The 24,623-nt window shown below is 42.7% G+C and overlaps 1 protein-coding gene across 1 annotated transcript in view; it reads right to left on the bottom strand.

Moving 5' to 3' along the window:
• entpd2b (ectonucleoside triphosphate diphosphohydrolase 2b) overlaps positions 1–24,623 on the bottom strand; it is a 36,883-nt gene that overhangs the window by 1,927 nt on the left and 10,333 nt on the right. Inside the window, exons 4-7 of the mRNA XM_061980892.2 lie at positions 20,631–20,790; positions 10,353–10,580; positions 9,961–10,230; positions 5,815–5,934 (exon numbers count right to left, since the gene is read on the bottom strand). Coding sequence (XP_061836876.2) covers positions 5,815–5,934; positions 9,961–10,230; positions 10,353–10,580; positions 20,631–20,790 — 778 coding nt within the window. The remainder of the gene's footprint in view (positions 1–5,814; positions 5,935–9,960; positions 10,231–10,352; positions 10,581–20,630; positions 20,791–24,623) is intronic.

Raw genomic sequence — 24,623 nt, 5'->3', positions numbered from 1 at the left:
CCATAGAACAGGAAGCGCTTCTTCTTCTACTGTAAGCAACCACCCGCCCGCGTAGAAGAAGAAAAAGCGCGCGGATATCACCGTACGTTTCATTTCCTTTGTGTGTTTACATCTGTAAAGACCGCAAAATGGCTCCTACTAAGCGTCAGGGATCCGGTTCATGAAAAGACGCAATCTCTCCATCCGCACACGGATTCCTATTTCACAGCAACTGATATTCCTGTGAAACGCACTGTGGATACAACGGGAGCACGTACGGTGAATATTCGCACCACAGGGAATGAGAAGTCATCCTTCACTGTGGTTCTAGCTTGCCATGCTAATGGCCAGAAACTTCCACCCATGGTGATATTCAAAAGGAAGACCTTGCCAAAAGAGACCTTTCCAGCCGGCGTCATCATAAAAAGCTAACTCGAAGGGATGGATGAAGAAAAGATGAGCGAGTGGTTAAGGTAAGTTTAAGTTTACGCGAAGAGGCCGGGTGGCTTTTTTCACGCAGCTCTGTCCATGTTGATATACGTATGTTTGTGATTGCACATTTGCGTACATTTTGGGAGTGAACAGAGTTGTTAGAACGCTGGTTTTTAATATATTATTAAAGTTTGACTGACCTATCTGACTGTTTTTTTGACATTCCTTTAGCGCAGTTAGATGCGGCTTATAACACCGGGCGGCTTATAGGTGGACAAAGTTTTGAAATATGCCGTTCATTGAAGGCGCGGCTTTTAACCCAGGGCGCCTTATGGTGCGGAAAATACGGTAAGTTTCCCATGTCTTGGGCACTAATACACCCCCATACCATCACACATGCTGCCTTTTCAACTTTGCGCCCATAACAATCCGGATGGTTCTTTTCCTCTTTGGTCCGGAGGACACGACGTCCACAGTTTCCAAAAACAATTTGAAATGTGGACTCGTCAGACCACGGAACACTTTTCCACTTTGCATCAGTCCATCTTAGATGAGCTCAGGCCCAGCGAAGCCGACGGCGTTTCTGGGTGTTGTTGATAAACGGTTTTCGCCTTGCATAGGAGAGTTTTAACTTGCACTTACAGATGTAGCGACCAACTGTAGTTACTGACAGTGGGTTTCTGAAGTGTACCTGAGCCCATGTGGTGATATCCTTTACACACTGATGTCGCTTGTTGATGCAGTACAGCCTGAGGGATCGAAGGTCACGGGCTTAGCTGCTTACGTGCAGTGATTTCTCCAGATTCTCTGAACCCTTTGATGATAATACGGACCGTAGATGGTGAAATCCCTAAATTCCTTGCAATAGCTGGTTGAGAAAGGTTTTTCTTAAACTGTTCAACAATTTGCTCACGCATTTGTTGACAAAGTGGTGACCCTCGCCTCATCCTTGTTTGTAAATGATTGAGCATATCATGGAATCTACTTTTATACCCAATCATGGCACCCACCTGTTCCCAATTTGTCTGTTCACCTGTGGGATGTTCCAAATAAGTGTTTGATGAGCATTCCTCAACTTTATCAGTATTTATTGCCACCTTTCCCAACTTCTTTGTCACGTGTTGCTGGCATCAAATTCTAAAGTTAATGATTATTTGCAACAAAAAAAAAAGTTTATCAGTTTAAACATCAAATATGTTGTCTTAGGAGCATATTAAACTAAATATGGGTTGAAAATGATTTGCAAATCATTGTATTCCCTTTATATTTACATCTAACACAATTTCCCAACTCATATGGAAACGGGGTTTGTAGTAAAAAAAAAAAAAAAAAAAGTATTGTCAGGTTGAAACACTGATGACATCTATTAAACAAGACAAGAGGCAACGAATTAAACAGAGACAGAATTCAATTTGGTCTCAATATATTGAGGAGAGTCGCCCAGACATTGTATCCTTCTACAATCTCCAGCACACTCTGCCAAAAGATTGTATGCCTCCTTCTTTTATTTTGGGCCCCTCCCCGACCACATGGCCACGGCTGTTTCCAAAGGACAAAGGTCGCAAAAAGGTCACAGAAAAAGGTCGTAAACAATTTACAGAAAAGGTCAGCTCAAAAACAGTTCGTAAAATAGTTCAAAAAGAGGTCCATAAAATAGTTCAAAAAGAGTTCGTCTGGAAATTGGGCAGATCCTGCATTAAAATGTAATATCGGAAATTATCGGTATAATTTTTTTTATTATCGGTATCGTTTTATGTATTTTTTTTATTAAATCAACATAAAAAAACACAAGATACACTTACAATTAGTGCACCAACCCAAAAAACCTCCCTCCCCCATTTACACTCATTTACACAAAAGGGTTGTTTCTTTCTGTTATTAATATTGTGGTTCCTACATTTATAAATAAAGTTGATTTTATTTGATTTGATTTATATATCAATATATATCAATACAGTCTGCAAGGGATACAGTCCGTAAGCACACATGATTGTGCGTACTGCTGGTCCACTAATAGTACTAACCTTTAACACTTATTTTTACTCTTTTTCATTAATTACTAGTTTCTATGTAACTGTTTTTATATTGTTTTACTTTCTTTTTTATTCAAGAAAATGTTTTTAATTTATTTATCTTATTTTATTTTATAATTTTTTTTCAAAAGTACCTTATCTTCACCATAACTGGTTGTCCAAATTAGGCATAATAATGTGTTAATTCCACGACTGTATATATCGGTTGATATCGGTATCGGTTGATATTGGTATCGGTAATTAAAGAGTTGGACAATATCGGAATATCGGATATGGGCAAAAAACCATTATCGGACATCCCTACAGAAAACCCTTCATGTGGCTCTCCCCCTTACACAGTGGAGTTTTACGAGCATTCTTCTTGGTAGGTTTCAAAGACAGCTTTTGTCTTCTTACTTGACAGAACTCAATGTAACACAACGTTTTTTGTGATAATTTAGAAACAATTACCGTATTTTCCGCACTATAAGGCGCACCTAAAAACCACAATTTTTCTCAAAAGCTGACAGTGCGCCTAATAACCCGGTGCGCTTTATTACGATTCATTTTCATAAAGTTTCGGTCTCGCAACTTCGGTAAACAGCCGCCATCTTTTTTCCCGGTAGAACAGGAAGCGCTTCTTCTTCTACGCAAGCAACCGCCAAGGAAAGCACCCGCCCCCATAGAACAGGAAGCGCTTCACCCGCCCCCATAGAACAGGAAGCGCTTCACCCGCCCCCATAGAACAGGAAGCGCTTCACCCGCCCCCGGAAGAAGAAGAAAAAACGCGCGGATATCACCGTACGTTTCATTTCCTGTTTACATCTGTAAAGACCACAAAATGGCTCCTACTAAACGATCCGGGTCATAAAAAGACGCAATCTCTCCATCCGCACACGGATTACTACCGTATTTCACAGCAACTGAACCGCACTGTGGAACGGGAGCACGTACGGTGAATATTCGCTCCACAGGGAATGAGAAGTCATCCTTCACTGTGGTTCTAGCTTGCCATGCTAACTTCCACTCATGGTGATATTCAAAAGGAAGACCTTGCCAAAAGAGACCTTTCCAGCCGGCGTCATCATAAAAGCTAACTCGAAGGGATGGATGGATGAAGAAAAGATGAGCGAGTGGTTAAGGGAAGTTTACGCGAAGCGGCCGGGTGGCTTTTTTCACGCTGCTCCGTCCATGTTGATATATGACTCTATGCGCGCCCACATCACAGATGGTGTCAAAAAACAAGTGAAGCACACAAATACAACACTCGCCGTCATTCCGGGTGGATTAACCAAAGAACTCCAACCGCTGGATATTGGTGTCAACAGGGCATTCAAATCACGACTGCGAACTGCGTGGGAAAAATGGATGACCGAAGGCGAACACACCTTCACTAAGACGGGCAGACAACGCCGGACAACATACGCCAACATCTGCCAGTGGATTGTAAATGCCTGGGCAGATATTTCTGTCACAACTGTGGTCCGAGCTTTCCGGAAGGCAGGATTCACAGAACTGCTGCACAACAACAGCGACACTGAATCCGATGATTTCGAAGAGACGGAGCCCGCCATTTTGGAAGCCACGCTAGCGCAACTTTTCAATTCGGACACCGAAGACGAAGAATTCGAAGGATTTACCGGTACGAATGAAGAATAACTTCAGAAAGTGAGCGCTATGTTTATTTTGTGTGTTGTGTGTTGTGACATTAACGTTCGAGCAACATTACCGGTATGTTGCTATTGCTCTACACCATTTTGAATTTTACTATGTTTGTGATTGCACATTTGTACATTTTGGGACAGAGTTGTTAGAACGCTGGTTTTCAATATATTATTAAAGTTTGACTGAACTATCTGACTGTTTTTTTGACATTCACTTTAGCGCAGCGTTTTTTTGACATTCACTTTAGCGCAGCGTAGGCGCGGCTTTTAGTCCGGGGCGGCTTATTGGTGGACAAAATTATGAAATATGTAATTCATAGAAGGTGCGGCTAATAATCCGGTGCGCCTTATAGTGCGGAAAATACGGTATTCTAAAAATTATTTTATTGAAACCCATTTTTTCCAGGGCCACATAAAATGATGTAGCGAGCCAGAACTGGCCCACGGGCCTTGAGTTTAACACATGTGCGATATACATAACAATAGTATTAAAACAGGGGTGCTCACACTTTTTCTGCAGGCGAGCTACTTTTCAATTGATCAAGTCGTGGGGATCTACCTCATTCATATATATAATTTATATTTACTTATTTATGAAATATATGTTTTTGTTAATAAGTTAAAGGTGTTTAATGATAATGCAAGCATGTTTAACACATATAGTTAATATTGTTAATAAATTAAAGGTGTTTAATGATAATGCAATCATGTTTAACACATAGTTAATATTGTTAATAAATTAAAGGTGTTTAAAGATAATACAAGCATGTTTAATACATATAGTTAATATTGTTAACAAGTTAAAGGTGTTTAATGATAATACAAGCATGTTTAACACATATAGTTAATATTGTTAATAAATTAAAGGTGTTTAATGATAATACAAGTATGTTTAACACATATAGTTAATATTGTTAACAAGTTAAAGGTGTTTAAAGATAATACAAGCATGTTTAACACATATAGATTCCTTTCTTTCATGAAGACAAGAATATAAGTTGGTGTATTACCTGATTCTGATGACTTGCATTGATTGGAATCAGACAGTGGTGCTAAAAACGTCCGCATTTTCGAATGGAGGAGAAAAAAGTCCTCCTTTCCGTCCAATACCACATGAAAGTGGTTGGTTTTTGGCATCTTATTTGTCCAGCTTCCGTACTCCTTTGTATACACTTTACAAGAAATACATTGTCGGCAAACTCCGTAGCTTGCTAGTTTGTGCACGCCAGCTTTCTGAGACTCTTGTTTTGTTAGCGCAACTGTGCAGTCGGTCTTTGGAGTTTTGACGACAGGTACGGCGCCAGAGTCTGTTGAAATAAAGTGTTTCTCGCCTTCCAGTCGGTCATTTTAATGAGCTGGCAGCAGCCAGCGTCATCTCAGAAGACCCTCGGGTGCCGTGAATGTCAATCAAGTGACGAAAGTGACGTCATAGTGCAGATTTATGATCGCTCATTTTTAGGACTATTTTTTTAATGCCTGGCTGGTGATCGACTGACACACCCTCCGAGATCGACCGGTAGCTCGCGATCGACGTAATGAGCACCCCTGTATTAAAAGCTCTATCGTCGTCCAAATTTATATCGCTTCTTCTATGTTGTGCAACCCTATTCTAAATGTTTTATTTCTTCATTACAAATCTTTTTTTTTTTTTTTTTTACCAAAATGTGCCTCAAACACATGCAGGCATATACACATGAATGTAAAACATCAGTGAATCCGTACTTCACCTGAGCAAAACTCATGTTGCATATTGTTTGAGTTGCCTCCTCCATTTGTGCAGCCGTGCTCACTGGAATGCCCGTGACGCGCTGCAGGAAGGAGTGAATGTAGAAGAAGGCTGAAAATGCCTGTTCACACAGGAGAAAAAAACGCAGGAATTACACAATGTACAAAAGCCAAAAGCAGTGAAGTTGTCACGTTGTGTAAATGGTAAATAAAAAGAGAATACAACAAATCCTTTTCAACTTATATTCAATTGAATAGACTGCAAAGACAAGATATTTAATGTTAATGTTTTTTGCAAATAATCATTAACTTAGAATTTAATGGCAGCAACACATTGCAAAAAAGTTGTCACAGTGGCATTTTTACCACTGTGTTACATGGCCTTTCCTTTTAACAACACTCAATTAACAAGTGGAATTCTCTACCATTCTTGCTTGATGTACAGCTTAAGTTGTTCAACAGTCCGGGGGTCTCCGTTGTGGTATTTTAGGCTTCATAATGTGCCACACATTTTCAATGGGAGACAGGTCTGGACTACAGGCAGTCCAGTCTAGTACCCGCACTCTTTTACTATGAAGCCATGTTGTTGTAACACGTGGCTTGGCATCGTTTTGCTGAAATAAGCAGGGGCGTCCATGGAAACGTTGCTTGGATGACAACATATATTGCTCCAAAACCTGTATGTTCCTTTCAGCATTAATGGTGCCTTCACAGATGTGCAAGTTACCCATGTCTTGGGCACTAATACACCCCCATACCATCACACATGCTGGCTTTTGAACTTTTTCTCATTGTTCCAAAAACAATTTGAAATGTGGACCCGTCAGACTACGGAACACTTTTCCACTTTGCATCAGTCCATCCTAGATGAGCTCGGGCCCAGCCAAGCTGGCGGCGTTTCTGGGTGTTGTTGATAAATGGCTTTCGCTTCGCAAAGTAGAGTTTTAACTTGCACTTACAGATGTTGCGACAAACTGTAGTTAATGACAGTGGTTTTCTGGAGTGTTCCTGAGCCCATGTGGTGATATCCTTTACACACTGATGTCGCTTTTTGATGCAGTACCGCCTGAGGGATCGAAGGTCACGAGCTTTCAATGTTGGTTTTCAGGCTTGCTTGCTTACGTGCAGTGATTTCTCCAGATTCTCTGAACCTTTTGATGATATTACGGACCGTAGATGGTGAAATCCCTAAATTCCCTAATGGTGCCTTCACAGATACGCCCCCATACCATCACACATGCTGGCTTTTGGATTTTGCGCTTATAACAGTCCGGATGGTTCTTTCCCTCTTTGGTCCGGAGGACGCAACGTCCACAGTTTCCAAAAACAATTTGAAATGTGGACTCTTAGACCACGGAACACTTTTACACTTTGCATCAGTCCATCCTAGATGAGCTCGGGCCCAGCCAAGCTGGCGGCGTTTCTGGGTGTTGTTGATAAATGGCTTTCGCTTCGCAAAGTAGAGTTTTAACTTGCACTTACAGATGTAGCCAAAAACTGTAGTTACTGACAGTGGTTTTCTGAAGTGTTCCTGAGCCCATGTGGTGATATCCTTTACACGCTGATGTCGCTTTTTGATGCAGTACCGCCTGAGGGATCGAAGGTCACGAGCATTCAATGTTGGTTTTCAGTCTTGCTTGCTTATGTGCAGTGATTTCTCCAGATTCTCTGAACCTTTTGATGATATTACGGACCGTAGATGGTGAAATCCCTAAATTCCCTAAATGGTGCCTTCACAGATACGCCCCCATACCATCACAGATGCTGGCTTTTGGATTTTGCGCTTATAACAGTCCGGATGGTTCTTTCCCTCTTTGGTCCGGAGGACACAACGTCCACAGTTTCCAAAAACAATTTGAAATGTGGACTCGTCAGACCACGGAACACTTTTACACTTTGCATCAGTCCATCCTAGATGAGTTCGGGCCCAGCGAAGCTGGCGGCGTTTCTGGGTGTTGTTGATAAATGGCGTTCGCTTCGCAAAGTAGAGTTTTAACTTGCACTTACAGATGTAGCGAAAAACTGTAGTTACTGACAGTGAGTTTCTGAAGTGTTCCTGAGCCCATATGGTGATATCCTTTACACACTGATGTCGCTTTTTGATGCAGTACCGCCTGAGGGATCGAAGGTCACGAGCTTTCAATGTTGGTTTTCAGCCTTGCTGCTTACGTGCAGTGATTTCTCCAGATTCTCTGAACCTTTTGATGATTTTACGGACCGTAGATGGTGAAATCCCTAAATTCCCTAATGGTGCCTTCACAGATACGCCCCCATACCATCACACATGCTGGCTTTTGGATTTTGCGCTTATAACAGTCCGGATGGTTCTTTCCCTCTTTGGTCCGGAGGACACAACGTCCACAGTTTCCAAAAACAATTTGAAATGTGGACTCGTCAGACCACGGAACACTTTTACACTTTGCATCAGTCCATCTTAGATGAGCTCGGGCCCAGCGAAGCTGGCGGCGTTTCTGGGTGTTGTTGATAAATGGCTTTCGCTTCGCAAAGTAGAGTTTTAACTTGCACTTACAGATTTAGCGAAAAACTGTAGTTACTGACAGTGGTTTTCTGAAGTGTTCCTGAGCCCATATGGTGATATCCTTTACACACTGATGTCGCTTTTTGATGTAGTACAGCCTGAGGGATCGAAGGTCACAAGCTTTCAATGTTGGTTTTCAGTCTTGCTTGCTTATGTGCAGTGATTTCTCCAGATTCTCTGAAACTTTTGATGATATTACGGACCGTAGATGGTGAAATCCCTAAATTCCCTAAATGGTGCTTTCACAGATGTGTAAGTTACCCATGCCTTGGGCACTAATATGCCCCCATACCATCACACATGCTGGCTTATGGACTTTGCGCCTTTAACAATTTGGATGTGTCATGTCTGTGTGATCAGGTTTTATTTTTGGACTTTTTGTGCACTTTTGTTTTGTTTTGTCACCATAGTTACCCATTAGTTTCACCTGTCATGTCACGCACCTGTTTTGAGTCACGCACCTGTTGTTAATCATGTCCATAAGTATTTAAGTTCATTCATTTTCTGTTGTTCGTCCTGATGACCTCACACCACATTTATGCTCTGTCCATTGTTTCATGTCCATGTTCACGCTGCTCCTTTTTTGTCCATGCCAAGTAAGTTTTCTTTATTCAAGCCATAGTTTGCAAGTTTTGTTTAATTGTTCATAGTTTATTCTCCGCCACTGTGCGCGCCTTTTGTTTGATCCTTTTTTTTGTATTTATAGTTAATAAATAAATCATGTACCTTAATTCCCGTCTCGCCCGTGCCAACTTTCCGTTGCATCCTGGAAAAGCACACACCCCGGACCAAGTCTTGACAGTAGGTCGTCAGGACGAACAACAGAAAATGAATGAACTTAAATACTATGGACATGATTAGTGAAAGCAGGTGCGTGACTCAAAACGTGAAACAGGTGCGTGACGTGACAGGTGAAAACTAATGGTTGCTATGGTGACAAACAAGAGTGCACAATGAGTCCAAACGTGGAACAGGTGAAACTAATGGGGTAATCATGGAAACAAGACAAGGGAGTGAAAAGACAGAAACTAAAGAGTCCTATAACTAAACAAAAACATGACTTAACACAAAACATGATTACACAGACATGACAGGATGGTTCTTTTCCTCTTTGATCTGTAGGATACAACTTCCACAGTTTCCAAAAACAATTTGAAATGTGGACTCGTCAGACCACGGAACACTTTTCCACTTTGCATCAGTCCATCTTATATGAGCTCGGGCCCAGCGAAGCCGGCGGCGTTTCTGGGTGTTGTTGATAAATGGCGTTTATACCCAATCATGGCACGCACCTGTTCCCAATTAGCCTGTTTGCTTGTGGGATGTTCCGAATAAGTGTTTGATGAGCATTCCTCAACTTTATCAGTCTTTTTTGCCACTTCTGGCAGTTTTTATGAAACATGATGCAGGCATCAAATTCCAAATGAGCTAATATTTGCAAAAAAATACACGTTTTTCAGTTCGAACGTTAAGTATCTTGTCTTTGCAGTCTATTCAATTGAATATAGGTTGAAAAGGATTTGCAAATCTTTATATTCTGTTTTTATTTACGATTTACACAACTTGCCAACTTCACTGGTTTTGGGTTTTGTAAAATTTGCCTTCTTACCATATAGCTGCCAGTCACATTGGGCTGGAAGACCTCGTCAAAGGAGCATTGAGAGAAAGGGCATCTGTCGAAGGAGAAGATCTCGGACACGTTGCCTTGGCATTGCTCATAATGCCCGCTGCCACGTACTGTCAAAGAGCCCCGGGCCTTGTAGGAGCTCGGTTTGTACATGGCTGTGCACGGAGAGTTGAATACACCGTCCAGCTCTACGCTTACAGAAGAGTCTGCAGGATAGCACGGGTGTGTCACGGGATCTGCGTAACCCTGAGACTGAAAGAAATGTTTCTTTACCAACCAGACTGGTTTTACAAGTACAATGCAAGATCTGACTTGAGCACATTGATAACATAATCAATTCTGTGAGGGGAAATAACCGCCATAGTTGTAACTACCTTGAAAATGTGGGCGAGGAGCCTCTTGAGGACCTGGTCTTGCCCATAGCAGAGGAAGCTGTGTGTGTACAGAGAGTACTCCTGGCCGTACAGACGCAGTTTCATCATGTCCTTCTGCTGCTCCACTCTGTCTTTAGTCACAAATGTGATCTGAGTGGATGCTCCGCCGAAATCCAGAGCCCCAACTGTGGGCCTTCCTGAGCTGAGCCATCGCCCCACGAAGCCATACTGGAAACAGACAAGAAGTACTAAATATATTTGCTGCCTTCAGGAACTTTAAACAAATTACCACTGACACATAGTTGTTTTCATGACTATTTACAATGTAGATTGTCATTGAAGGCATCAAAACTATGAATGAACACATGTGGAGTTATGTACTTAAAGGGGAACATTATCACCAGACTAGAGATGCGCGGATAGGCAATTATTTCATCCGCAACCGCATCAGAAAGTCGTCAACCATCCGCCATCCACCCGATGTAACATTTGATCAGAACCGCACCCGCCCGCACCCGCCCGTTGTTATATATCTAATATAGACGATGCAAGGCATTAGTGAGGTTATAAAGCTTTTGCCTGTTAAAGAAAGGAGACTGATCCAATGCAGCACAGACATTCGCGTGCCACGCTGTCACGACCCAGACGCACACCAGTGCGCAATCATATGGGAGCCGCGCTGAGCGCACCTCCAAGCGCGTCTCGCTGCCGGCGACGGCCGGGTATGGGCCCGACGCTCCAGCGCCATCCATTTTCAGGGCTAGTTGATTCGGCAGGTGGGTTGTTACACACTCCTTCGCGGGTTCCGACTTCCATGGCCACCGTCCTGCTGTCTATATCAACCAGGGTGAGCCCCACCCCTTTCGTGAGCGCACTGCGCGCGGAGTGACCCCTGTTACGAGCCCCCGGCCACGGGGGTGGCGGGCAGGTAAGCTGCTTACCTGCTGCGCGTGACGCCGGCCGCGGCGAAGGCGGACGAGGCGGGGTGTCGGTGCGGTGGGCGCGGTGGGCGCGGTGGTGACCCTGGACGTGCGTCGGGCCCTTCTCGCGGATCGCCTCAGCTACGGCTCCCGGTGGGGCCCTCTCGGGGGAAGGGGCCTCGGTCCCGGACCCCGGCGAGGCATCCCTTCTCCGCTCCGTAAAAGTGTCCATCTCTTTTTCTTTTTTTTCTTCTGTTGTGGCATATGCTGCAGGTGCCTGCTCGTTTTTCGTATGTGGGTAACAACATTTAACTATGTATATATATTTCCGAATTGGTTTAACTGCCACCCGCCTGAATCTATTTAAAATCTAATTATTTTTTATTTCAACCGCCCGACCCGACCCGCGGATAAAATCTAATTTTTTTTAATTTCATCCGCCCGATCCGCGGATAATCCGCGGACTCCGCGGTTGTGCCCGCAAACCGCGCATCTCTACACCAGACCTATGTAAGCGTCAATATATACCTTGATGTTGCAGAAAAAAGACCATATTTTTTTTTAACCGATTTCCGAACTCTAAATGGGTGAATTTTGGCGAATTAAACGCCTTTCTAATATTCGCTCTCGGACATCGGGAAGCAATCCGCCATTTTCTCAAACACCGAGTCAAATCAGCTCTGTTATTTTCCGTTTTTTTCGACTGTTTTCCGTACCTTGGAGACATCATGCCTCGTCGGTGTGTTGTCGGAGGGTGTAACAACACGACCAGGGACGGTATTCAAGTTGCACCAGTGGCCCAAAGATGCCAAAGTGGCAAGAAATTGGACGTTTGTTCCGCACACTTTACCGACGGAAGCTATGCTACGACAGTGATGGCAAGAATGTGTGGATATCCTGCGACACTCAAAGCAGATGCATTTCCAACGATAAAGTCAAAGAAATCTGCCGCCAGACCCCCATTGAATATGCCGGAGTGTGTGAGCAATTCAGGGACAAAGGCCCTCGGTAGCACGGCAAGCAATGGCGGCAGTTTGTTCCCGCAGACGAGCGAGCTAAACCCCCTGGATGTCTTGGCTCACACCGTCCCAAGATGATCAAGAGAAGAATATCGACCCTAACTTCCCTGGCCTCCTGACATCAAGTCCAAAACTGGACAGATCAGCTTTCAGGAAAAGAGCGCGGATGAGGGTATGTCTACAGAATATATTAATTGATGAAAATTGGGCTGTCTGCACTCTCAAAGTGCATGTTGTTGCCAAATGTATTTCATATGCTGTAAACCTAGTTCATAGTTGTTAGTTTCCTTTAATGCCAAACAAACACATACCAATCGTTGGTTGGACGGCGATTGCCGAATTCGTCCTCGCTTTCTCCCGTGTCGCTGGCTGTTGTGTTTTCGTCGGTTTCGCTTGCATACGGTTCAAACCGATATGGCTCAATAGCTTCAGTTTCTTCTTCAATTTCGTTTTCGCTACCTGCCTCCACACTACAACCATCCGTTTCAATACATGCGTAATCTGTCGAATCGCTTAAGCCGCTGAAATCCGAGTCTGAATCCGAGCTAATGTCGCTATAGCTTGCTGTTCTTTCCGCCATGTTTGTTTGTGTTGGCTTCACTATGTGACGTCACAGGAAAATGGACGGGTGGTTAAAATCAGGCACTTTGAAGCTTTTTTTAGGGATATTGCGTGATGGGTAAAATTTACTCTGCAACATCGCGTGGACATCGGGGGCGGTACCTCTGGATTGGCAGACCGGGGTGGTGGTTCCTCTCTTTAAGAAGGGGAACCGGAGGGTGTGTTCCAACTATCGTGGGATCACACTCCTCAGCCTTCCCGGTAAGGTCTATTCAGGTGTACTGGAGAGGAGGCTACGCCGGATAGTCGAACCTCGGATTCAGGAGGAACAGTGTGGTTTTCGTCCTGGTCGTGGAACTGTGGACCAGCTCTATACTCTCGGCAGGGTCCTTGAGGGTGCATGGGAGTTTGCCCAACCAGTCTACATGTGCTTTGTGGACTTGGAGAAGGCATTCGACCGTGTACCCCGGGAAGTCCTGTGGGGAGTGCTCAGAGAGTATGGGGTAACGGACTGTCTTATTGTGGCAGTTCGCTCCCTGTATGCTCAGTGTCAGAGCTTGGTCCGCATTGCCGGCAGTAAGTCGGACACGTTTCCAGTGAGGGTTGGACTCCGCCAAGGCTGCCCTTTGTCACCGATTCTGTTCATAACCTTTATGGACAGAATTTCTAGGCGCAGTCAGGGCGTTGAGGGGATCTGGTTTGGTGGCTGCAGGATTAGGTCACTGCTATTTGCAGATGATGTGGTCCTGATGGCTTCCTCCGGCCAAGATCTTCAGCTCTCACTGGATCGGTTCGCAGCCGAGTGTGAAGCGACTGGGATGGGAATCAGCACCTCCAAGTCCGAGTCCATGGTTCTCTCCCGGAAAAGGGTGGAGTGCCATCTCCGGGTTGGGTAGGAGATCTTGCCCCAAGTGGAGGAGTTCAAGTACCTCGGAGTCTTGTTCACGAGTGGGGGAAGAGTGGATCGTGAGATCGACAGGCGGATCGGTGCGGCGTCTTCAGTAATGCTGACGCTGTATCGATCCGTTGTGGTGAAGAAGGAGCTGAGCCGGAAGGCAAAGCTCTCGATTTACCGGTCGATCTACGTTCCCATCCTCACCTATGGTCATGAGCTTTGGGTCATGACCGAAAGGACAAGATCACGGGTACAAGCGGCCGAAATGAGTTTCCTCCGCCAAGTGGCGGGGCTCTCCCTTAGAGATAGGGTGAGAAGCTCTGTCATTCGGGGGGAGCTCAAAGTAAAGCCGCTGCTCCTCCACATCGAGAGGAGCCAGATGAGGTGGTTCGGGCATCTGGTCAGGATGCCACCCGAACGCCTCCCTAGGAAGGTGTTTCGGGCACGTCCGACCGGTAGGAGGCCACGGGGAAGACCCAGGACACGCTGGGAAGACTATCTCTCCCGGCTGGCCTGGGAACGCCTCGGGATCCCCCGGGAGGAGCTGGACGAAGTGGCTGGGGAGAGGGAAGTCTGGGCTTCCCTGCTTAAGCTGCTGCCCCCGTGACCCGACCTCGGATAAGCGGAAGAAGATGGATGGATGGATGGATGGATGGGTAAAATTTAGAAAAAAACTTCGAAAAATATAATGAGCCACTGGTAACTGATTTTTAATGGTTTTAACCATTCTGAAATTGTGATAATGTTCCCCTTTAACAAAAAAAGGGGAAAAAACTGAAAACATGTTTTATAATCTACTTTCTTCAAAATACAGTCGCGATCAAAAGTTTACATAGACTTGTAAAGAACATCATGTCGTGGCTGTCTTGGGTTTCCAATCATTTCTACAACTCTTATTTTTTTGTGATAGAGTGATTGGAGCACATACTTGTTGGTCACAAAAAACATTCATGAAGTTTGCTTCTTTTATGAATTTATTATGGCTCTACTGAAAATGTGAGGGTCAAAAGTATACATACAGCAATGTTAATATTTGCTTACATGTCCCTTGGCAAGTTTACCTGCAATAAGGCGCTTTTGGTAGCCATCCACAAGCTTCTGCTTGAATTGTTGACCACTTGACAAAATTGGTGCAGTTCAGCTAAATGTGTTGGTTTTCTGACATGGACTTGTTTCTTCAGCATTGTCCACACGTTTAAGTCAGGACTTTGGGAAGGCCATTCTAAAACCTTCATTCTAGCCTGACTTAGCCATTCCTTTACCACTTTTGACGTGTGTTTGGGGTCATTGTCCTGTTGGAACACCCAACTGTGCCCAAGACCCAACCTCCGGGCTGATGATTTTAGCTTGTCCTGAAGAATTTGGAGGTAATCCTCCTTTTTCATTGTCCCATTTACTCTCTGTAAAGCACCAGTTCCATTGGCAGCAAAACCGGCCCAGAGCATAATACTACCACCACCATGTTTGACGGTGGGAATGGTGTTCCTGGGATTAAAGGCCTCACCTTTTCTCCTCTCCACATTTTCAGTAGAGCCATAATAAATTCATAAAAGAAGCAAACTTCATGAATGTTTTTTGTGACCAACAAGTATGTGCTCCAATCACTACATCACAAAAAAATAAGAGTTGTAGAAATGATTGGAAACTCAAGTGAAGTGAAGTGAAATTAATTATATTTATATAGCGCTTTTCTCTAGTGACTCAAAGCGCTTTACATAGTGAAACCCAATATCTAAGTTACATTTAAACCAGTGTGGGTGGAACTGGGAGCAGGTGGGTAAAGTGTCTTGCCCAAGGACACAACGGCAGTGACTAGGATGGTGGAAGCGGGGATCGAACCTGGAACCCTCAAGTTGCTGGCACGGCCACTCCACCAACTGAGCTATACCGCCCCGCAACTCAAGACAGCCATGACATTATGTTCTTTACAAGTGTATGTAAACTTTAGATCGCGACTGTAGCTCTAATTACTGCTTTGCACACTCTTGGCATTCTCTCGATGAGCTTCAAGAGGTAGTCCCATGAAAGGGTTTTCACTTCACAGGTGTGCCTTATCAGGGTTGATTAGTGGAACGTCTTGCTTTATCAATGGGGTTGGGACCATCAGTTGTGTTGTGAATGAGAAGGTGTGTCCAAACTTTTGGCCTGTACTGTACGTTTTCCCCTTTTAGCCTTTTGTAGTAGTAGAATAAGTTTTTTTCAGATATGAAAAACCAATAATACAAAGTAATCATAACAATACAGTAAATTACAGATTAGGGATGTCCCAATCCGATATTTGGATCGGATCGGCCGCCGATATTTGCAAAAAAATGTGTATCAGCAAGGCATGGGAAAATGCCGATCCAGATCCAGTTTAAAAAAAACTCCGGTCCGTGTTTTCCAACGCACCGATTTAAATAATACATTCCACTTTTCTGCTGCTCCCTAATTTCCGTTCCGCATTTTCCAGCACACCTTCAACACATCCACAGGTCTGTGGATTCTCACGCAGTTGCTTTTAGCTGCTGGCATTACATGACAGGCTCTTCTCACTCTTTTCTGTGTCTCCCTCTCACAGACAGACAAGCGCACCTTCTTACACACGTCACATACTGTCACGTTATACGTCACATACGTATACGCCCTCTCACAGCAGAGAGGTAGCAACATGGCTAACGTTAGCTGTGATGCTAGCGCAGCCGTGCGAGCAACCTTCCCTTTAAGGTGCGCGCCTGTGCAATTGCGCACTGCTCAAGCGTCCTCTGCGCACGGCAAATCTATGCCACGCACAAAATCAAATTAAAAAATAAGCGCATTACAATTTTCGACACACGGACACGACAGAGAAAACAGTTTTCGTCATCATTGTTCAAATATTGTAACGTCTGTCGAGACGCTTATCTCCGTTCGGTGCCACACGTCCACACCATCAAAATGCAGAGGCAAACATTTCCACATCAACACCGTATGAAAAAAATAGTGATTTTTTTAGTTGTGATTTCCTTCTCTGCATGAAAGTTTAAAAGTAGCATATATTAATGCAGTATGAAGAATAATGCTTTAATGTAGACACATAGAATCATCATACTGCTGTGATTATATGCATCAAGTGTTCATTCAAGGCTAAGGCAAAATATCCACATATATATCGTGTATCGCAATATGGCCTTAAAATATCGCAATATTAAAAAAAGGCCATATCGCCCAGCCCTAGTTCAATGATGCCATTTCTGTTTGTCATGTATAATTTTGTCTATTTTGTGTTTATCCTTGAATAAACAGGTCAGTTTCTTGTTACCAACCATTGTGTATTATTCAAACTCCCCTAATTCAGCTGGCTAGTTGTTATCAAGAGTTCTAAAACCCTTTTCAACATGATTCTGACAACTAAGTAGGCTAAATAACTTTAAACTTTAATACATGCTCGGATAGGCCAGTATCGGTCAGTATCGGTATCGGATCGGAAGTGCAAAAACAATATCGGTATCGGATCGGAAGTGCAAAAACCTGGATCGGGACATCCCTATTACAGATATAGAAACACATACTTGGCAATGAAAACACATAAAAAATGAAATTGATACATAATGATTACTTTTTTACATCTCCCAAAAAAGTAGAAATAAGTATATTTTTTGTATTTATTATTTTTAGTTAGAAGTACAGTTAAATATCATGTAATATTATTTACCTCTTTATTCATAAATAGACTACCGAGCTTTCTTGTCTTATATCATTCTATACAATAATTAATTTACTAGTCCTATTTTAGTATATTATTAATAATAGCTGAGATAGGCTCCAGCAACCCCGAAAGGGACAAGTGGTAGAAAAATGGATGGATGGATATTTATCTCAAGTAGAAACCCATTTTGACACAAACACACACATACATACACACATATAGAGGCACATAAATATCCGAGTGCTGACTGTAACACCAACAAATAAGTAAATACATTTTTAATTAATACAACTACTACTAATAATATTAACACACTATGATCGCCAGAAACCTTAATTATTGTAGTGCAAATCATGCCTTTGTATCACTTTCTTCCCAGTCCCATTCAAAGAACAGCCTGCATTGTGGTAGAAACGCCGCTAGATGTCCTCAGTGAGTTACAACCAGTTTGTCTTTGCACCCATTCTTGTCAGCGATTCTCAATATACAGGTAAAAGCCAGTAAATTAGAATATTTTGAAAAACTTGATTTATTTCAGTAATTGCATTCAAAAGGTTGCTCTGATAGTGGCCTTCAACTCTTCTGCGTTTTTGGGTCTGGCATTCTGCATCTTCCTTTTCACAATACCCCACAGATTTTCTATGGGGCTAAGGTCAGGGGAGTTGGCGGGCCAATTTAGAACAGAAATACCATGGTCCGTAAACCAGGCACGGGTAGATTTTGCGCTGTGTGCAGGCGCCAAGTCCTGTTGGAACTTGAAATCTCCATCTCCATAGAGCAGGTCAGCAGCAGGAAGCATGAAGTGCTCTAAAACTTGCTGGTAGACGGCTGCGTTGACCCTGGATCTCAGGAAACAGAGTGGACCGACACCAGCAGATGACATGGCACCCCAAACCATCACCCAACCATGCAAATTTTGCATTTCCTTTGGAAATCGAGGTCCCAGAGTCTGGAGGAAGACAGGAGAGGCACAGGATCCACGTTGCCTGAAGTCTAGTGTAAAGTTTCCACCATCAGTGATGGTTTGGGGTGCCATGTCATCTGCTGGTGTCGGTCCACTCTGTTTCCTGAGATCCAGGGTCAACGCAGCCGTCTACCAGCAAGTTTTAGAGCACTTCATGATGTAACTTTATTATGGTCTTACCTTTACTTATAAATAAAGTCCATTCGCCGCTGTTGTGCTGGATTAATGAACCCCCTGACGGGTGTGTTATATCAACTAAAGCCCTCACTTAAACTTTCCACGTGCAAGATTGAATCTATTTAAAAAAGTGTAACCGAGGGTTTATAAATGTCGCCTATACTGTATGAAACTACAAAATAACAAACACGGAGGCTCCAGTTTACACGAGGACCACTTTATTTACCTTCTTTCAAAAACCTCCGCTCCACTACAACATGTCATCACTTCCGCTCTTGGCGCCTTCAAAATAAGAGCTCAAGGCATATACTGTATAACAGCGCATAACAGGAACTGAACATCACAAAGAGGAAAGCCCATAAAAAATAGGTTACAAAAGTTATTTAATAAGAAGCCAAAAAGTGCAAAAACAATAATGTTCATGTTAGAGGAGTTGTGAATTAGGTACACTTGCAGTCTGCAGGTGTACCTAATGTTGTGGCCCTGCAGTCATTCACAACTCCTCCAACACGAACATTATTGTCTTTGCACTTTTTGGCTTCTTATGAAATAACTTTTTTAAATAGATTCAATCTTGCACGTGGAAAATTTAAGTGTGGGCTTTAGTTGATATAACAATTCTACGGCGGGGGTGCAGGAGGCGGGGCTACTGGAGCCTCAGCCAGTGCGTCTTTTGCAGCCGTTTTATGATCGCTCAGCACAAGAAATACGTTACACACATACAGTTGTTGACAAAATACACTGTACATTATATACCTCAGCTAACTAAACTATGGAAATGTATAATATAGTTCATATAGCAATACAGTCTCACTGCACAGCAGGCCAGCAGTTAGCCGAGTCCGTCCATGTTGAGGCACTGAGTGACGTGCCTCAACTGGCTGCTGTTCACCGCACTGTCTCTTCTCAGTATTTGAACGGCAAATGTGAAAATTCAGCGATTTTGAATAAAAATTATCTAAAACTGCTGAAGTTAAATGGAAAATAACTTTATAGTATAATCACTGCATACATATAGCAATTTAATTAATTTTTTTTCTTTTTACATTTTTTTTCTTTGAAAATCATTTTTTTACCTTGAAAAAAAATGTTTACCTTGGAAAATGTTTTTTACCCATAACATTTTTTTTACCTTGAAAATTTTTTTTTACCTTGAAAATCATTTTTTACCTTGAATATCATTTTTAACCTTGAAAAAATGTTTTTACCTTGAAACATTTTTTTTACCTTTAAATTTTTTTTTACCTAGAAAATCATTTTTTACCTTGAAAATCATTTTTAACCTTGAAAAAAAAAATTTACCTTGAAAAATTTTTTTTACCTTAAAAAATTTTTTTACCTAGAAAATCATTTTTTACCTTGAAAATCATTTTTAACCTTGAAAAAAAAATTTTACCTTGAAAATTTTTTTTTACCTTGAAAATCATTTTTTACCTTGAAAATCATTTTTTACCTTGAAAATCATTTTTTACATTGAAAAAAAAATTTTACTTTGAAAAATTTTTTTTACCTTGAAACATTTTTTTTACCTTGAAACATTTTTTTTACCTTTAAATTTTTTTTTACCTAGAAATCATTTTTTACCTTGAAAATCATTTTTAACCTTGAAAAAAAAAATTTTCAAGGTAAAATTTTTTTTACCTTAAAATTTTTTTTTACCTAGAAAATCATTTTTAACCTTGAAAAAAAAAATTTACCTTGAAAAAATTTTTTTACCTTGAAAATCATTTTTTACATTGAAAATCATTTTTAACCTTGAAAAAAAATTTTTACCTTGAAAAATTTTTTTTACCTTGAAAATCATTTTTTACCTTGAAAATCATTTTTTACATTGAAAAAAAACTTTTCAAAGTAAAATTTTTTTTTACCTTGAAAAATTTTTTTTACCTTGAAAATTATTTTTTACCTTGAAACACATTTTTAACCTTGAAAAAAATGTTTACCTTGAAAAATATTTTTTACCTGAACATTTTTTTTTACCATGATGGCAGGTGAGGCCCCGCCTCACCTGCCTCTAGTGACTGCACGTCACTGGTGTACGTGTAATACTGTGCAATACAAATACAAATTCTCACCTTGATGAAGTTCTCTAAGAGGTAATTGACGGTGACCCAGCCAAATGCGCCTTCCTCTTGACCGGACAGAATGGCAGCCCCGCGGAAGCTGAACGGGTAGGACTGGATTTTCTTGCCTACTTCCAGCAGAATTTCAGCTGACTGCTGTGGATTTGAGATACTGGGGAGGGTGAAAAACAGTCATGTCATCAAATTACTTTACATTAGGCATTCTGTGTTTTGATAGGTCTTTATAGGACTCAGCGTTTGCCAATCAAAACGTATATTTCACATTAGGAACATTTCACTGCACATTAGGAACATTTCACTGCAATCAATAAATCAGGGCTAATCAACTAAATTGTTTTAGGGCCCACGGTTCCAGAAATGCAAAACATAAGGCACCGGCTATTTTCCTGCGGCATACCTGATGATCTCTCAAGGCACACTAATGGCAGAGTGGTTATGAATGGATGTTCTACTGCAGGGGTCACCAACCTTTTTGAAACCAAGAGCTACTTCTTGGCTACCAGTTTGATACACACTTAAATAAATTGCCAGAAATAGCCAAATTGCTCAATTTACCTTTAACTCTATTTTATTATTAATAATTAATGATATTTATCATCGCGTGGACATCGGGGGCGGTACCTCTGGATTGGCAGACCGGGGTGGTGGTTCCTCTCTTTAAGAAGAGGAACCGGAGGGTGTGTTCTAACTATCGTGGGATCACACTCCTCAGCCTTCCCGGTAAGGTCTATTCAGGTGTACTGGAGAGGAGGCTACGCCGGATAGTCGAACCTCGGATTCAGGAGGAACAGTGTGGTTTTCGTCCTGGTCGTGGAACTGTGGACCAGCTCTATACTCTCGGCAGGGTCCTTGAGGGTGCATGGGAGTTTGCCCAACCAGTCTACATGTGCTTTGTGGACTTGGAGAAGGCATTCGACCGTGTACCCCGGGAAGTCCTGTGGGGAGTGCTCAGAGAGTATGGGGTAACGGACTGTCTTATTGTGGCAGTTCGCTCCCTGTATGATCAGTGTCAGAGCTTGGTCCGCATTGCCGGCAGTAAGTCGGACACGTTTCCAGTGAGGGTTGGACTCCGCCAGGGCTGCCCTTTGTCACCGATTCTGTTCATAACCTTTATGGACAGAATTTCTAGGCGCAGTCAAGGCGTTGAGGGTATCTGGTTTGGTGGCTGCAGGATTAGGTCTCTGCTATTTGCAGATGATGTGGTCCTGATGGCTTCCTCCGGCCAAGATCTTCAGTTCTCACTGGATCGGTTCGCAGCCGAGTGTGAAGCGACTGGGATGGGAATCAGCACCTCCAAGTCCGAGTCCATGGTTCTCTCCCGGAAAAGGGTGGAGTGCCATCTCCGGGTTGGGGAGGAGATCTTGCCCCAAGTGGAGGAGTTCAAGTACCTCGGAGTCTTGTTCACGAGTGGGGGAAGAGTGGATGGTGAGATCGACAGGCGGATCGGTGCGGCGTCTTCAGTAATGCGGACGCTGTATCGATCCGTTGTGGTGAAGAAGGAGCTGAGCCGGAAGGCAAAGCTCTCGATTTACCGGTCGATCTACGTTCCCATCCTCACCTATGGTCATGAGCCTTGGGTCATGACCGAAAGGACAAGATCACGGGTACAAGCGGCTCAAATGAGTTTCCTCCGCCGAGTGGCGGGGCTCTCCCTTAGAGATAGGGTGAGAAGCTCTGTCATTCGGGGGGAGCTCAAAGTAAAGCCGCTGCTCCTCCACATCGAGAGGAGCCAGATGAGGTGGTTCGGGCATCTGGTCAGGATGCCACCCGAACGCCTCCCTAGGAAGGTGTTTCGGGCACGTCCGACCGGTAGGAGGCCACGGGGAAGACCCAGGACACGTTGGGAAGACTATGTCTCCCGGCTGGCCTGGGAACGCCTCGGGATCCCCCGGGAGGAGCTGGACGAAGTGGCTGGGGAGAGGGAAGTCTGGGCTTCCCTGCTTAGGCTGCTGCCCCCGCGACCCGACCTCGGATAAGCGGAAGAAGATGGATGGATGGATGGATGGATGGATATTTATCTTTCACGGAAGGTTTTTTGTAGAGAATAAATGATGAAAAAAACACTTAATTGAACGGTTTAAAAGAGGAGAAAACACGAAAAAAATGAAAATTACATACATACATCTTCAATTTCGACTCTCTAAAATTCAAAATTCAACCGAAAAAAAGAAGAGAAAAACTAGCTAATTCGAATCTTTTTGAAAAAAATAAAAAAATAATTTATGGAACATCATTAGTAATTTTTCCTGATTAAGATTAATTTTAGAATTTTTATGACATGTTTTTAAATAGGTTCAAATCCAATCTGCACTTTGTTAGAATATATAACAAATTGGACCGAGCTATATTTCTAACAAAGACAAATCAGTATTTCTTCTAAATTTTCCAGAACAAAAATTTTAAAAGAAATTCAAAAGACTTTGAAATAATATTTATATTTGATTCTACAGATTTTCTAGATTTGCCAGAATATTTTTTTGGAATTTTAATCATAATAAGTTTGAAGAAATATTTCACAAATATTCTTTGTCGAAAAAACAGAAGCTAAAATGAAGAATTAAATTAAAATGTTTTTATTATTCTTTACAAAAAAAAAAATTAAATACTTGAACATTGATTTAAACAATGAACCTGTATTCCTTTCTGGAGAGGGTGGGGGCTTTCTTCGTATGCAAGAAGTTGTCTCTTCCGTTTGAAGGTTAGACTATCCCGAGATGACGGTATGACTGTATTGATGTGGGCTGGTCTCCTGAAGCTTCAGTAAAACATGATAACTGTTAGGCTTGTCCCTGACAGTTTGACTGTGTTTTAGTTTTTAGTTTTTTGTCAGCGCTTTTATTTTGTCTTCATTTCCTGATTGTCTCCCAGAGTGCTGCTTCCCCTCAGCTGTGGCTGATTGGCACCTGGCCACACCTGCTGTCAATCAGCCAGCTGCTATTTAAACCTGCCTTCCCCTCCAGTCAGTGCTGGATTATTGTAGTGTCTACCTGTCATTGTCGATGTCACTACTACCTGTCATAATACTTGTCGTTGTAGCTCTGTCTACTTTTGTTCACTCTGCTCATGTCATATAGTTCCTTCGTGTCACAGTAAGTGTTTTTGTCTCTTGTCCACAGTTAGCCTTTGTGCTATTTTAGTTCATAGCCAAGTTTGTTCTCCGCCTTTTGTTTGTAACCTTTTGTTTGTTTTTTTTGCTCTAGTGTTAAATTGAATCATGTTTTCCCGCACAATAATAATAATAATACCTGGGATTTATATAGCGCTTTTCTAAGTACCCAAAGTCGCTTTACATGTAGAACCCATCATTCATTCACACCTGGTGGTGGTAAGCTACTTTCATAGCCACAGCTGCCCTGGGGTAGACTGACGGAAGCGTGGCTGCAATTTGCGCCAACGGCCCCTCCGACCACCACCTATCATTCATCATTCAATTCACCGGTGTGAGTGGCACCGGGGGCAAAGGGTGAAGTGTCCCGCCCAAGGACACAACGGCAGCGATTTTTGGATGGTAAGAGGCGGGGAGCGAACCTGCAACCCTCAGGTTTCTGGCACGGTTGCTCTACCCACTACGCAATGCCGCCCACAATGCCTTCCGCCTTCTCTGCATCTTGGGGTTCTTCACCAACAAACTCTGACAATAATATTCCTATTCTGTCTTGATGGTCCTTCTTACTCTGCATATATGTCATCTGAAAGAACTTGGGATTGACCAGTGACTTTAATTCCATGAGAGTTAGACCGGTCAAACGCAACAGAACCCTGAGTTGTCGTCCCCCCTCCCCTAAGTAGTACCTCATTTCAGTTAGCACTGTTGCAATACAAAAGTAGTTATAGATTCACATTTGCAAGCAAAGGTCCATGGAAGTACCATCTGAAGCTGACATAAACAATGACTCACTGCATCTTGGGGTTCTTCACCAACAAACTCTGACAATAATATTCCTATTCTGTTTTGATGGTCCTTCTTACTCTACATATATGTCA

This window comes from Nerophis lumbriciformis, linkage group LG20 (assembly GCF_033978685.3).
Source record: "Nerophis lumbriciformis linkage group LG20, RoL_Nlum_v2.1, whole genome shotgun sequence".
Classification (NCBI taxonomy): Eukaryota; Metazoa; Chordata; class Actinopteri; order Syngnathiformes; family Syngnathidae; genus Nerophis; species Nerophis lumbriciformis.
Note: the sequence above shows the minus strand (reverse complement) of the source record. Positions and strands in the feature narration are given on the sequence as shown.